This window comes from Tinamus guttatus, unplaced genomic scaffold, assembly GCF_059628265.1.
Source record: "Tinamus guttatus ecotype Peru unplaced genomic scaffold, ASM5962826v1 Tinamus_guttatus_pri_ptg000027l, whole genome shotgun sequence".
In the NCBI taxonomy this organism is placed as follows: Eukaryota; Metazoa; Chordata; class Aves; order Tinamiformes; family Tinamidae; genus Tinamus; species Tinamus guttatus.
In genome coordinates this window covers 6,815,711-6,831,807 of record NW_028288561.1, presented here as the reverse complement: position 1 = coordinate 6,831,807, position 16,097 = coordinate 6,815,711, and the positions used below count along the sequence as shown (strand labels likewise).

General features: G+C 49.0%; 1 protein-coding gene across 2 annotated transcripts in view; it reads left to right on the top strand.

Annotated features, from left to right (window-relative positions):
• NKAIN4 (sodium/potassium transporting ATPase interacting 4) overlaps nucleotides 1-16,097 on the top strand; it is a 40,826-nt gene that overhangs the window by 11,211 nt on the left and 13,518 nt on the right. For both annotated transcript variants that reach the window (XM_088529103.1, XM_088529110.1), the window contains exons 2-4: nucleotides 8,957-9,094; nucleotides 9,956-10,036; nucleotides 15,513-15,710. In XM_088529103.1, coding sequence (XP_088385229.1) covers nucleotides 8,957-9,094; nucleotides 9,956-10,036; nucleotides 15,513-15,710 — 417 coding nt within the window. The remainder of the gene's footprint in view (nucleotides 1-8,956; nucleotides 9,095-9,955; nucleotides 10,037-15,512; nucleotides 15,711-16,097) is intronic.

The following is a 16,097-nucleotide window of genomic DNA, read 5'->3' as shown; positions in this document are numbered from 1 at the left end:
ACCAAGAGCTGGATTGTTAAATATCTTTCATGTCCAAAGTAGTGTTTTTTGCTCAGTTCCCTCTTATTTAGTGCTTTGATGACAGGCAAGGACATTTGTGGGTATTTCTCTACCGATATTTATCTTTCAGCTAAAAGCAGTTATTTTTTTAACTGTAAGTTTCCAAGGGAAATTTTCCTTTTATCCTTTTTTTTTGCTGAAATAATCACATTTTCATTTTCGTTGGTTTTTTTTTGCGCAGGATAATTCTGCACTGTTACTAGTCATGATTAAAAGTCCGCTGCCCCAGTTTGGGGTCATTTTATACTGAAAACGTCCTGTATGAAATGCAAACATAGCGCTTGGCTCCTTGGTATCCAAATTGCTAAAACACCTCCAGCTTCTAATTTTCCTGATTTTTTTCCTGCAGTGTTAGCTCATCCGCTCCCTCCTGACTTCTCAGCTGTTTCTTAGACTAAAGTTACATCCTCCAAACGTGCAGGGCAAGGCAGGAGGAACAGGTGAAATCGCAGCCCTGGGGAACTCGCTGGCCTCCTTTGCTGGGATTTCATCTATCAACAGGCCACGCAGGGCTGAAGTCTGGGGGATGCAGTCCCGGAGGCAGGGAGAGTTCCCCTCTTCTTGGGGTATGACAAGCAGGGAAGGGTGACGGGGCTGGTGCTGGGATCAGGAGTGAAGGTCCCCTTAAATGTCCCGTCTTTCTATTGCTACAGTGACGATACGCATTCTGCTGATGTGTTAGCATGAAATACTGAAGAACCTAAATTCCAGCTATCATGTGTGTAAAGTGAGCTCATTATCCATATTTCCATAGTAGGAATGGGAAAACAGACCGTTTGCATCCGTGCAGCAACTAGAGCACGTTGGTGGAAGCAGTGGGAGCAGAGGGAACGCCAGGAGAGGGGTCGGTTTCTCCCACCCAGGCGTCAGGGTAGCAGATGCTCCAGTGCTTCTCCATGGAAAGCCGCTTCTGTCCTTCCTAAGGAGCTGCTCATGGGGCCTCACAGGAGCAAAAAGTGTCGCCCGTAGCCCCTGGCAAACAGGAAAGGATTGCCGTGAAATCCCGGGGAATCCGTCTCTCCGGCTTCCCGCGTTATCTCCCCCGACCCACAACTGCACAGCCCGGCGTAAGGAAGCAGCAGTGCTGGGAGCTCTTCTCTGTATCCGAGTGGGACAGATGAAGTCTTTGCTGCCTCTCTGCTTTTCAGCAGAAACAGATGCTCTGTGGAAAAGGGTCCATTTGTACAGTAATTACCAATGGAAATTTCCAAGCAGCTCCCCTCTCTTCCCTCCTGCTGCAAGCTGATTACAAATGGGCTCTTCTTCCAGGAGCAAAGTTGCAGTGAGACTGTGGCAGATCCCAATTTCCTAGATTATTAAGAACAATATCACTTCTTTTTCCCTTTGCCATTTCTCACCCACTCCACACTTTCCTTTTAATGAATTCTCTTCTGCTGCTGCAGACTCCGCCGCGACGCCAGCCTGATTTGTGATGTAAATGGGCAGCCCAGTGTAAAGGCGACCTGCAAGAGCACTGCAGGGCTCTAATTATAATTTTCATTAAACTCCTTCTGTTTACGAATATCCAAGCAATCTGGCATTGCAACGGGAGCAAGAGGAAATTAAAGCAACACGACTGCTTAGGGACAGTGTCGGTGATGGGGGGACCCAGCTGTGGAGCGGGAACAGACGGAGGGTGCTGCTCTTTCCTATGGACAAAGTTTTGAGGAGTTTTTGGAGCTCGGGCATCCCTCCTTCTCTGGCTTTACCCAGAGCTCCCACGTGTTCTTCCTTCCCGGCCTGCACAAGGGTTTTACGCGCGATCCGTTCGTGACCCAATGAAAGGGATCGGCTGCCGGAGGCATGAGAAATGTTCACCAAGAAACCGCCACCCTCGCGTCCCCTGCGTGAGGAAACCGGCTCTCCAGCCCACAGCTCACAGCTCACAGCCTTCAGAAAGGCCTGGAGATGCCACGAGCTGGATTTGCAAGGCACATCCAATGGGAACGGTCTTGCCCATAAGGACAAAGGGAGGGGACGTTGTTGGGGACACAACGGGTCATTCTCGGGCTGTGTGGTCAGGACGGAGGAGGAACCGAGCTCGGCTTTTTGGGCCAGAAGCGAGAGTTTGTTCCTTCTTTGGGAAATTGCCACTAGAATATCATATAGAATATAGTTATATAGAATTACATATAATACTCTATAGAATATTCTATAATATTATCTATGCTATAGAATATTCTATATTCTAACTATATTCTATATAATATAGTTACATAGAATTATATAGAATATTATAGAATATAATTCTATATAATTATATAGAATATAAAACAGGTCATGAATTCAACCAGAAGAAAAATAAAGGTGCAATTTTGCAATCAGTGCGTATAAAGCAGGGAGGATAACAGCAATTTTGTGTAAATTTGGGGCAAGTCCAGCTGACATCGCATGGGCTTCATATGCGCTTTGAGTTTCCATCAGCCCCCAAATGATTTTTAAGTTTTCCTAGCGCACTTGAGAGCCCCCAGGTACCTGTGTCCCTTCGGTGCTGGGGCTCCAGGTTCTTAGCTGGCTTTTCTGAGTGAGCAGATGATGCTTAAACAGTAGGTCCAGGCAGTAGGCCCTGCTCCAGCACTGCATTGCAGCAGAGCTGTCAAACGGGAGATTTTACAACATTTGGACAATTTTGGAGTTTCATTTTCCCCCACTTCTCCCACGTGAACAAACATAAACTTTGGGTTGCCTTTCCTGGCTGAGCAAGGGAAGAGACCATAGAACATAGTGCCCTGTTGGTGGGCAATAAATCTCTCCATTAGAAAATTAAATTCCTGCTCATCTCTAACTCTGCTCTGCCTCACAGACTTTATGGTGTTTAGATGGCCTCATAAACGGTAGCACAGCTCCCCTGGGAAATGCCTGGGGAGTTAATGGCACCTCTTTAATATACTTGACTCAACAGCGAAATTCCTGCTACTGGTGAGAGAAGCTCCCCCTGCTATTCCCAGTGTTATCCAGCAAGGCAGGACACTGTGGGGAGCAGCAAAGAGCAGCCCAGGGTCGTCAGGAAGAGGTAGCCCAACCAGGTGCAATAAGGTAGGAGTCTGAGTTGTCCAAAAGGGCAGGAAAAGCCTCAAATGTGGAGCTGGAGTCTGGGAAAAGGTTGTGCCTAACGACTCGCACGGTGCACCTGGCTAACAAATCCTTCAGGCTCTTGCTGGAGAGGGAAACCTGTTATTTTGTGCCTGTACTAAATACAGTCATGTTGCCTTTGCCTTCATTCTAGCTGGAGCACCAAAAATGAGCTGTGAAATTGAGAGAGTAGAAAAAGATGAGCCCAGGGCGGAGGGGTAGATTGTGGGCCCTACAGATTAAATTTATTATGTTTGGGAAATTGGGGTTTGAGCGTTGATGTGGGTTACAGATGGAACAAGTGTCTCGTTCTTGTCAGAGTGCCTTTTTGTCTGGATCACAAAGGCATCTAGCTATTAATTTAGCGCCCCTGCTCATCCCAGCAAACCGGCCCTCGTGCAGGAGCGAAGGGACCAGCGGCTCCGGGTGCTGCTGCTGCACAGACACCCTCGTGCAACCAGGCAGGTCCCGCAGAGCCTCGGGGACAAGACGTGGTCCAAGGAAACCACCCAGGGCAGAGGCCCTGGGGAAGCTCCAACCTCCCCAGGCACTCGCTGACCCCCCTTTGGGAGAACTTTAGGCCACACAGCCCTTTCCCTAGATGTAGCTGTTGTTCTTAGCCAATAGGGCAATAATTTTACCCAAACACTCTTCCTAGGGAGCAGTGATTTTTCTGGGAGCTGTTTTCCAAGCCCCTCCAGACAGACAGGCTGTGCTGGGTGACCTCTTTCCTCCTCCGCATCCTGCTGTGCCAGTCTCGCCCCTTCTGTTTACAAAGGAGCGTGTCCTTCCTGGAATACTAAGCAGCTTCCAGGCATGTGGGGCCGAATAATCACTTATCTTTGTAGCCAGGGTGTTTCTGAAAGGTGTTGGCAGCACGAAGGACAGGGATGAAGCCCCAGCGTGGCTGAGAGCACAGGCTCACGGCTGGGGACAGGGACCTCTCCAGCTACCTGGTGGGACCTTTCGTAGGCACGTGCCTTGCGATCCATCGGAGCAAAGGAAGGTCGAGTCTGAAACAGAAAGGATTTAAAGATGTAAGGTCTGTTTTTGGAGATATCCCTAATGTCTGTGTGGATAAAGAAGGTTTAATCAGCTCCCACGGATCCCATTGATCATAGGGAGCAGAGAACAGGGTTTACGGTATCCAGTGGCCATAATGACCGAACATGCCTGAGACACAAAGTGACAAACAGAGACCTCCTGTTCAATTAGTCTCTTGACCTCCGTGGTTCAATGAGCGATGCTGGGAAGGGGCTGTGGATCCCGAGGCCTCGAGGAAGGTTTCCTTGACGACACTTAATGGAGAAAAATGAGGTTTCCTGAATGCGGGGTGCATTAGTGCAAGAGGTGCTTGAGGAAGCGACAAGGACGTGGTCACTGGTAGAACTAGCCCTCAATCAAGGGGCCATGAAGTCGTGGCTCGGAGAAAAGTTGCTCTTCTTTTCAGGTTAATTAATTAATTAAATAACTATTATGACCATTGATATTTCATTAGAAATACAGTCACCGTGATAAAAGCAGATGTGTTGTACCACAAAACTCTTCTACGCCTTGCTCTGGCGTAGAGAAGGTAGTTTTCTACTCACTGCTAACATTTTCATCATGCTGGGGCTTGGGTTTAGGATTTGCTATATCTAGCATTGTTTCACTATTTACAAAATCGAGGAAATTGTGTAGAAGACTATAATATAACAATAGTAAGGTAACAAATCGAACAGGTGTTTATTATTGCCAGGTATTTGCCAGGATTTTCTATCTGCAAGAACAAAAAATGAAGATACTTGTGTTTAACACCCAAATAGATATATTTTAAAATGATACAAGTTTTTTATAATTTCCTCCTGCTTTTTTTTTTTTTTGCTACTGAGAATCATATTGATGTCCTTACCTCATCCTGCAGGGACAGCAGTGCTGTGACTTTGCCCTGAACTCAAGTCGTCAACTATTGCTTGGCCAAAATCCCTCAAGAAATCAATACAATTTTTCCCCCAGGAGAAGACCAGTGACCTTTTCCAGTGAAAGCCTTGGCCGCTCTGGTGCTGTTTGCACAGTAGACAGACAAAGAGCATCTTCTTAAAGAGTAAAACCATTTGGCAGCAAATCAAAGGCTGAATCAACAAGGAGGGAATTGGCCTTGAAAGAAAATCCCAGGAGTGCAGTGGTGAGCGGGGCGGGCTGAGGTGCTTTCTCAGTTCAGGCCAAACAGAAAGCAAATATGGGGGTGTAAGTCACCAATTTGCCTGTATTTAAGCTGCAGATGCAGATATATCTTCAGGGACTCGAGGCAGCTGTGTATATCCACTAGTAACTTCCCTCTCAGCATTTAGATAAAAAATAAAAAAAGAAAAAAAAACACTCTAATTAAAGTTAAGTTTGGAAAAAGTGAGAGAAGCTTTGCCTGCAGGAACTGATACAGATGTCAAATGGATGAGTGTGTCCAGGACATCCTGTCTGCATTTCTGTACCCACCTTTGGGCTTTTTGTCCAGCCTTCTTACATTTGTACAGCCATGTCAGCATCTTGCAAGTGATACTTGCTGTTTTTTGTCCCAATAGATTTCAGAAATGCCGTGAAAGACATAGACCCCAAACAAATAAGATTAAAGGCTTTGAAAGCTTAATAAATTAAGAACAGCAAATCTAGCTGATAGCGTGGCCTTGATGGTAGCGTATAAAGGACATGGAGTTGAAGGACTGCAGGTAACTGACTTGTTTAACAGCTTCCCTTCTTCCTTAGTAGTCTGGAGGCACAAGAGGAACAGGATGGACTATTCGGCTTACCAAGATGAGGGGAGAAACAGAAGACAAAGACGAGGCTTTGGGGTGGAGAACATTTTGGGGACCAAAATTTAAATAAGTCCCCCCTCCAGCCCACAGACTGTCCTGCCGGTACCAACATCTGACAGTGACACTGTCCTGCCAGAGCCAACAGAGCTTGAACAATCTGAGCCCTCCATAAAGAGGCGGTTCCACATTTTGCCATGTTTTCTAAGAGCATTCTCCTGTTCTGGAGTAGGACCCACCAAGGAAACTTCACTTCCATCTCAGCCATAGCCTCCTCCATAGCCTCCTGGTGAAGTTGTGACACCATGAAGACCTTGAGCATGCCCTGTCTTGCCAGCTCACAAAGTCTTTCCTTCCCACCACGTGAGCTACATGGTAGGACTTTCTCTAAGCTGCAAACAGCGTCTCTGCCTTTCTTATCTCTCCTGGCCATATAAATGAGGGATAGGCCCAACAGAGACCCTCAGCTTGTTTTGGTTGCCTGACTAACAATTGCTTCACTTGATTATCTGCTATTCCAGTTTCATTCGGATCAGCAGAAACGTGGTTTATTTCGGGAGAGGAAAGTCTGCTGCAACTATTCTGATTTTAGTACTGCAACAAATCATTTAACATAAGGAGTGAAGAGTAAAAATGTTCTATTGTCTAGAGAAGCAAAAAGAGCAAAAGGAATCCTACTTTTAATAAGAATAGCCATAAAGAAGAAAAATCTCCCCGCCCTGATGGAAAGGTCCTGTCAGCTTTGAATAGGTTGAAACCAGCACCACAATCTGTGAAATCTCTCTTTACAATCAATACCTCTAGAATATAATGGGATTTCTCAATAGAACCATGTGAATCATCATAAAGAACATTACAGCAGGAATATTGTTCTGCTGTGACGCGGCAGGAGAGAAAAATGGTCTTTCTCCTGCTCATCTAGACCATTTGTAACCCCAAGTTCAGGGTGATTCAAGAGGGCTCAGCAGAGGGTGCAGATATATTGGTATATACAGGCTAGGACAAACTCTGTTCCTGTCCTTTCTGGGCCAAATTCAAGGAACGTGGTCTGAAGGGTGGGACTCTTCATATTTACTGCCTTGTTATTTACTGCAATCCCAAACTAGACTGTGTTAGCACAAGTAGTAGCCCTGTTTATCTGCAGATCTCATCAGCCTGTTATGGGCACGCTTTGCTTTGCACACACAACAGTGTGCAATGGGTGAAACTGTTGTTTGTCTATGCATTTTAACAAGTGTTTTAGTATTTATCCTGGATTCTTGGAGGATGAGGGCCAAGCCCTGGGTATCTTCGGGCTGTGTTACTGAACAGAATTGCACAGACTCATTGCTTCGACATCACTAATACAGTGTTAGCGTTTCATCAGTAACATTTGAGCTTGCCATCAACACAGACCTTACAGAAAACTGCTTTTGGTTTTCCAAATGAAGAAGCATCTTGCCTGAGCTCCTGCATCACGCCAAAGGGAATGGATCCAGGCAGGCATGGTGGGTGGCTTTGCAGCAGCTGAGCCACCCTGGCAGCTCCCAGGGCCAAAAAAACATTTCAAAATGCAGGGAAAATGGAAAAGATGCATAAACCAGGATAGAAATAACCTGGAGACAAGGGTGAGAGCAGGAAAGGATACGAAAGACCATCAGGTTCTGCCAGAGGTCTTCTCACAGTCAGGTTGCAGGGACACGTAGGAATCATCCCCAGGATTGGTGCAGGAAGTGCCCAATAATGTTTTACCTCATCCAAAAACCCCAGAAAACATCATTGCCAGAAGGAGAAAATGAAGGCCAACCTTCTCCCTTTCAGCTAACCCTTAGAGCAAGAAGGACACGCTCTTCCAGACATGGATGCCTCCGTTCTGGAGAGAGGACATTCAGGGCAAGAAGGGGTGGTTGGATCTGCATTTACCCCTTTTTCTGGTGGTTGGAGGCAGAGCTGAAGCTGGGCGGTTTGTCCCCCAGCTATGGCAGGGTGTTATCTCCACAGAACATCCCCCGTGTCCCCTCAGCTAACTGATAGACCCAGGTGCTGCCACGATGTGGCTCCTGCAAAGCCAATTAAATGCCTGATGGGATGGAGTGGTTACAGTCAAGTGACCTGCTGCCAGCCAGTCAGGATGCAACATTCCCAAATATCGTTAAGGTATGCGTGCTAATCCCCTGCTAAAAGATTAGGCATTTAACCTCTTACTGCTGTTTCTGAGGAGATAGGGAAAAATCTCTGGTGCTCGATGGGAGACGGAGCCAAACAGGGACCGCTTGCTGGCTGCGCGCACCCCGTTTCAGAGCATCTTCTGCGTTTGACTTGGTCAGAATGTGGCAGCTGGGGATGCCAGAGATCTCTTTGAAACACAGATTATATTGAATCTCCAAGATAAAGCTGAGAATTGCAAAGCTTTCTTTACCCCAGGAGAGGTGTGAGGGTGATTTCACCGCTCACCACCACTGCTCATGTCTGTGACCCTCTGTGTTACGTGTTACAGAAACCTCAGTGCTCGACACCCAGCTGCACTTTAAAAGCCAAGCTAGGAAAAGATGCCACATTTCACAGCTGACTGTGCATAGTAGAGCAGGATCATCCATGATTAATATCCAATTAGTGGCTAAATTAATATTGACTGTCAATGGTAAATTTAGTCATTTCTTTGGGTGAGGATAAATATGAAATATCACAATGAAATCCCAGTATATTACTATGATAATTAAGCATACTTTGAAATCATAGCCTGATAGGAAAACCTCCCGCAGTGCTTTAGCACTAGCAGCATCCTGGGGAGCAGGAATGTGCGGCACAGTAGCAAAAAGGAGATGTCTCTGTGTAAGGTTGGCACCCAGGGAAAAACTATAGGTGCCAACCTGCCCCCTCCACTTGCTGTTTCACCTGTGAATGTAACGTTTCAGGGCTGCATGGGCAGCAATTTCTACTGGGAGAGAGCGAAGAAGAGAGACTTCCCGTCCCTCTCACCCCGAGCATGAGCATCAGACCTTGAGCTTGAGCACCACGAGTGCAGACGCTCTAACTCCCCTTCTCCCCTTCCTTCCCAGCTTGCTGCACTAGAGAGGCAAGTGTTCGACTTCCTGGGATACCAGTGGGCCCCAATCCTGGCCAACTTCCTCCACATCATCATCGTCATCCTTGGCCTCTTCGGCACCATTCAGTACAGACCTCGCTACATAGTCGTGGTAAGTCCCGTCTGTCTTATGTGTCAGAGCCGCTGACATCCACCCACCAGCTCGGCTCTCCAGCAATACAGTGAGTGAAGAGAAACTGGGTAAAGTCCTTTAGAAATCAGGCAAAAGCCCTGCAAACAGTTTTAGCCTGGCTATGCCAAAGAATTGCTCAAGGTGCTGCATTTTTGCTGTGCTTACTCCAGGCTTGGAAGACTTCAGGTATTTAACACTAGCAGCAAAGTAACACCTAAATGCTGCAACACTAGATCCTGGACAAATGCATGGCAAGTTTTCCTCACTTCCTCTGGCACCGTGTCTGACCAGGCAAGGAACCTCCTGCTTACAGGAAAGTGCTCTCAGTAGAGCAGTGACCTGATCATCAGCTTTGCCTGCACATGCATCACTTGTCCTTGCAGCATCTGCACTCTTCACAGCGGAGGGTTTCTCTGTTTTGATGTAAGGCTCCCTAGGAAACTTGCTGGAAAGTCATATATTGCATGTCTGATGGTAGTATTCCTAAAAGGAAGATCTTTCCAGACTCAGGCAAAACCTGAACTCGCTCTCCTTTCACTTACCTTTTCTCCTTGCCTGTCCTCCCGATCGGACACCATCATCCCGTCAGGCTGAGCGCAGCTCCCATCCCAGCCCTCCTGCCCTTCTCTCTGCCCTGCTGTGCCCTGCATGGCTCTCCTGAACCAAGCACTGCATTTCACCTCCCCGAGCAGAGACAAAACCCCCAAAAAACAGGGCAAGAGTGACTGCAATGTTGACTCAGGGCATTAAACTGTCCCCAGCTGCATCACATATATATGAGCTAATTGCAGTGGCTTCCTAATGTTTAATGCTTCTCTCTCCCTCCCATTCCCTTTCTAGTATGCCATCTGGACTGCAATTTGGGTCACCTGGAACATCTTCATCATCTGCTTTTACTTAGAAGTGGGAGGACTCTCAAAGGTGAGTAGCGGTTTGATGGTTGGGTTTATGGCCCCTGCATTAAATGGAAGTGAGTGTAGGTGAGAGAGGTTGGCAGCTGCCCTGAACTTGTGGTGAGGGGCTGCGAGGGAGCAGGTCCCGCTGTCCTGCATGCTGAGGTGCCAGCTTTGTGGCAGGTGAAGTAGCAGTGATTATTACATGGTAAAAATATAGGGCAAATCCTGACTTCTGGGGTTCTTCTGGGCTGGAGTAGGCTGTGTCTACTGTCATGGGGGTGAAGTGTCCTTCCTTTCAAAGAGAGGAAGCCTGGTGGCAAAGCTGTCCTGAGGGCAGAGGGCCTTGAAGGCTGATTCCCAGCTGTGATCCAGGGGTGCCTGAGGAGGGTGACGAGCCGAGTGGATCACGTCCCCTTGGGACAGACCTGCAAAAGAGCGTGTGTGACGTGGTGGGAAGGTCCGAGGTGGTAGCTGCACCCGCGTTGGACAGGAGAACAAACCAGAGGGGCCTTTTGGCTGCGTCTTCTCCCGCTGCTGCCTTGGGAGAAGCTGCTTTCCCGTCTTAGCTCTTCCTCCGTGGTTACCTTGGCCCTTGTCCAGGCTGTCGGGAGTTAATATCTCAGAGGCGTTTTGAAGGTGAGATAAGCTAAGTGTTGCTGTCTGCCTAATGAGGGTGAGTCAGAAATAATAACTAAGGAAGCCTGGGCTGTAAGCAACGAGTTCCTCCGCGCTGCCGCAGCTTAGCGGCCTTGCAGTGATTACGGGATACAGGTTCCCTTCCAAACGTGCTACGTCTGGCCTAAATTCCCTGGCTGTGTGACTACTTCGCAGCCAGGATTGGAAAGGCACTGCAGTCTTGTTTATCAGGCCTGCACAGGTTATGAACAATGGCATAAATCCTTTGCAGATAAGCAAATTTAACTTCCTAATTCCTTAATTACTCTCCATTTTCCCTCATGAGCATTCACGGAGCCTTGGAGAGTGTTCTTGCCTAAACCAGGGGTGACTATTGGTCTAAAAGCTCAGCCTGAGATATAACCAACCTTAAATAATTACATAAAATAATTAAAAAAACACTTATTTAGCTATTTAAAAATTCCTTCTGAGGAGAAAATATTGGCCTGACTTTACTCCTGCTCATGGTCCTGGCAAAGCCAGCGCCCAGTGCGCTGTCACTTAGGCTGCAGGACGGCTCTTGTGGCTGGGCACGTTCTTGATGGGGTTGAGCCTCAGCAAATGTTGTTGTTGTCTCGGGGGACTTCCCTCCAGAGAGGCAATGAAAAATTCATGCTGCTAGTGTGGCGGCAACTGGAAAAAAAATAACAGAATAATCATGCTGGGCTTGTGACAGAGCAAAATCATTCTGCAGCCTTGTCACTATTCTTTGTGGCTTCCTTTCATTTAAGAAAAGGGTGTCTTTTTTTTTTTTTAATATGCTGCCTCCTTTTCTCCCTTTCCTCTTCAGCAGAAATTATTTTGTCCATGTGACCTTGTTGTTCAGGAGTGCCCGTCTCCTTGGAAAACAAAACCTCTCTTCCACCAGGGAACAAAAGACATTCTTGGAAGCGGAGTGAAGGTTTCCAGGAGCGCCCAGGGGGCTTTGCAGGCGGACTGGCCTCCGGAGCAGCACGGGGCTCTTCCTGCACATCTAGAAACCTGACCCAAAGCCAGCTGACACCTGCAGAGCATCCTGCTGATCCCAGTGGCCAGGGAGGTGACCCGGGTGGCACCTGCGCTTGGATGAGCGCGTCTCAGACTGGCTCCGTGGGGACATTCCAGCTGCAGGGATGCCCGCGTCCATGAAGCTCTCCCTTAGTCATTCATAAGAAGTCACAGCTTGCAATGACCCTGGTAGTGAAGGGAGCCTGCAAATAGTAGAGAGCTCTGGAGGAGCAGGGCAGGAAAACACCAGCTCTTTACTCACTAGCACAGATGCGCTCGGGAGCATTCCAGCTCCATGGAATTCCCATGCGATCCCCTTCAGGTTTCGGGGTCCACGGAAGGTGTTTGGCCATGGGATTTTTCCCTGTGATTCCCAGAGGAAGTGGCGCTGCTCCCGTGCTCCCGACAAGGGCAGTCACCATCAGCAGCCGCCTAATTTATAGTGACAAAGCAGAGAGCGGGTGGCGAGCTGGGAAGGAGGGTTTGTTCCCTCGGCAGTGACAGCCCCGCACAGCCGGGACGGGCAGTAACTCGGGTGCGAAGGAGCCCGAGTGCCTCTGCTGTATCAAGCTTAGGAAACGCCTGGGGAATCTGGGGGAGGCAGCAGTGGAAAAGAGGCAGTTTTGACGTGCCCTTATTGCAGATTGCTCTGTCTTTTGCTCACTAGACAGCAGAGCAGCAATTTGAGTTGATGCTTCCAGCATCGGGGTGAAATTCGGCCTCTCCGAAAGCCCAGAGCTGGGGGGGGCTCGTGATTAACCTGCTTTCCATCCACCCTCCCTCCCCTGGCCTGCTCCTGTTCCCCTTTTTATCCTTTTTCGGTGCATCTGGCCCCTTAGCGAGGTGAGCTGCTGAGAGGGGTCTCCTTGGGGCCTGGGCTGTGCATGGAGCAACATGTTGAGCCCCTGCCTGTCCAGCCAGCGTGAAACACCCCGTCCTGCAGCCCAGCAGGAAGCACAAGTCTGAGTTAGGCCCAGTTAATTATTAAAATCCTCCTGGTAAGACGCAGGAGCATCTGTCTGTCCAGCTGCCCTGCTGATGGACCCCTCATGGCGTATGTGAGAAGCGTCCAAGAGGTTTCAGGATTTGCTATTGCTTATTTTGACCTATTCTTCTTCATCTTTTCCCTCCGGAATTATTCTTGGAATTGTTTTTTTTATTCTTCTTCTCTTTTCTTTTCCCCTCCCCTTTATATTGTCTGCTGCCTACTCAGTGCTTTGATGTGAATCCTGAGCTGTGGTGGTCTAAATCTCTTCTTGAAACGGAGGCAGCTCCTATTAGTCATACAGGGGTTTATTTGTATTCCAGAGGAGAATCTGGATGGCATATTTGGGATGACTTTGTACCTGAATAAATGTGTGTGGAGGCTGGATGAAAGCAGAGTTAATTACAGCTATCCCTCAACTCCACCTACGTTTGGCAAATGGAAGTCTGGGATTTGGCCTCGAAAAGCTGCGGCCTCCTCGACAGCCCCGCAGAGCTTCTCCCCTCTCGTCTTGGGGTGATGCAGCTACTCGGCACACGGGGCTAAAAGATAAAGATTCTGCTTCCCCTTTTGATAATAAACGCTTTCAACTTTGAAAGAGGTAAAACGATTCCGCCTTCAGGCTCCGGGGCTCCCACGCAGGGCTCGATTTGTTTCCAGAGCTGTTGCAGCGCCGGCTTGCCCGATAACTAAGGAAATGCTGGGGGAGGAGGTTCCCAAAGCTGCTCGTGAGAAACCCGGCTGCTGCTGCCAGCCTTTCCAAGGAGGGTTTTGGAAAGGGGAGCTTTCCAAACACAGCCCCTTCCAGGCTGCCCTGACTTTGGGAAGGATTTCAGTATGTTCAAGCTTCAAATGATTTATGAAGATGTTTTGATAAATAGCTGTTTCCTAACATTTCTTGCCCTAAGTCTTTTTGGGGGGAGAAGAGGGCTGTTTTTCCTGCTTTTAGGGCCCTGTTCCTGCTCCGTAGTTTTTCCTCTCCAGCCCTCTCATAAATGATGCTGCAGGAGGCACCCGGGGATCACTTGCCTGCTCTCCGAGCAAGCACTGAGCAACTGGAGGTCAACCAAATGCTTCCCTTAAATGATCCTTCATTGCATCCCTAGGTGCTGCTATCCTCCAAGGATACCTGGCAGGGATGCAGGCAGGAAAGGGCATCTCATGGCGCAGTGAGACCCGTGTTTTGTGGTGCCCCCCTGCCCTGCAGCGTGGTGCCTTTTGGAAAGGCATCTCCGTGCTGGGAACCCAGGGGTGTCCGTGTCCCGCGTGCCATGGGTGTTCCCGCTCCATCAGTGAGCCGGGAGATGGACAGGGCACAAGTGCCAGCACCACAGGGCGTTTATAGTTCAAATGTGCTCAGCTGCTCTTAACCCGAGTGTAATGTTGTTTTTGCACAGAGCTGGAGCACCCTTTTTTGGCGAAAAGCGTGAGGGCTGTTTAGGACCTACAGTTCTTCACCCAGCCCGGTGCCCAGCACCCGTTCTGCCTGGTTTTGGCTTCATCCATGGCAAAGTTCAGCTCCTGCCCCAAAGCTAAGACAATCCTGCAAGGACTGGCATGAGGGAGAGATTCCTGTTCCCTGTTTTGCCAGCTGCACATGGAGATGCCCATATGGGGGTACCTGGGAATGGCACTGAAAGGGCTGGCTGCCTCTGGAGCAGAAGGTTTGGGAAAGCTCCATCTGCCCGGAGAAGGACGCCCTGCGGATGGAACCTCCCTGGAATTGCTTTGTTTCCATGATAATTGGGGAAGTCCCAGGCAGAGGAACCAAGAACCTTTTTGAAGGAGGGCGCCTCTTTCCTTGCCCAGCTGAAACATCCAGTGGCTTCTGGAGAACAGCAAAGCGGAGGGCTGGATGTTTCCAGGAGGAAGAGCTTTTGCTGGGAGAAACCCAACAGAGGCAAATGTGGGAGGAAAAGCAAGTGTCCTGGAGCAGGTGCAATGTGATGGGCAGGAGGGAGATGCGTGGGCCGCAGAGGAGCTGTGTCCAGCGAGGGAGCAGGTCGAGGGCTTTGCTGCCAAAACGACGAGAGGCTGCAGAACAAAAGGGTCTCTGGAAGTTCTTCCCTGGCTGCCCAGGGCCTTGCACTGCATACGTTGTGCTATAGCTGCCAATATAATGATTCCCCAGAGCCTTCAAAATGCAGACAGCTCCCTTCAAACTCCCAACCGTTTATAATAGAGCCTTTTTTCCCCTGTTTTCTTTCCCTGGCTGTAGCGGCTGCTTTTTCACTGATGCCACACTTCATCCCCGTGCCCTTCTGCATCTACCATAAAACTCATCCATCCCATCTGTTGCGGTGATTATGTGAGGAGCTTGGCAGCTGGCTTCCTGCTTAATTGTCCACATTTCCTAACACGTGCTTCCATAGCAGATCCACAAACTGCTCCTGAGGCTTTGCTGGGGATGGGGGCTGCTCATGCGATGTGCAAAGCGGGACAATCTACCCCACAAAAGGAAACTTCCATCTCTCACGTCCCTGGGGACCTGTAGTCAAAAAGGGGTTGTTGCTTCTGCATCAGGGTGATTGGGGGGCTGGTTGGGACACCCAGCGCTCGCTGGTGAAGTGATGCTGCTGAGCTCTCTCCTGCCCTATTCTGCCTCTGCTAAGTTTGTCTTTTACCATCTGCAGCGAGGGCTTTGCAATATCTGAAAGCTCAGAATCTCAAAGCGCTTGCAGACTTTCCAGGGGGTATCCTGCTTTTCTCAGGTGTGAGGGAAATCCCTTTTTCAGATGTGCAGCTGGTTGCGTAATTGGTGGGGAAGTGCCTGCAATTCAGATTTTTCTACCGGTTTTAATAAGAGCTCTATGAAAACAGCACGTCAGACCCTCTCGGACTTTTCCCTCTCTAGGACAGCGAACTCCTGACATTCAACATCTCCCGGCACCAGTCGTGGTGGAGCGAGAACGGCCCTGGCTGCGTGAGGAAGGAGGCTCCCACGCCGGGCATCAAGGGCCTGGACAGCCACTCGTACGTGTCGGTGATGGGCTGCGCGCTGGAGCACCGCTACATCGAGGTCGTGCACAGCTCCTTCCAGATCCTCATCGCGGTGAGTCGCGGCACCGCCGGCGCTCGCTGCTTTCCAGCTAGTGGGTTTTGTTCCCTTACTGGTGATATTGCTACCAAGAACTGGGAATTACTAGCAGCTACCTAATGCTCGGCATATCCTATGTAACCTTACAGTAACGGCTCGTTGTCTATCCACGTCAGGGCCAGAATGGTCGTGTTTTCATGGGACAGGACCCTTTCTGTAGGATTTCTTCTGTTCCTCTGGAGCTGGTGGTAGGTGGGGGAGCCCATGTCTTTTTGTGCTTGTGCAGAAATAAAGGGCAGCACATCCTTATCTCCAGAAAATGAAATAAACCCTAAGGAAGCAGAAAGGAGCATGTTTTATTTCTGCTGACGCCTAAGATATGCACTAATTGTTTCCATCAAC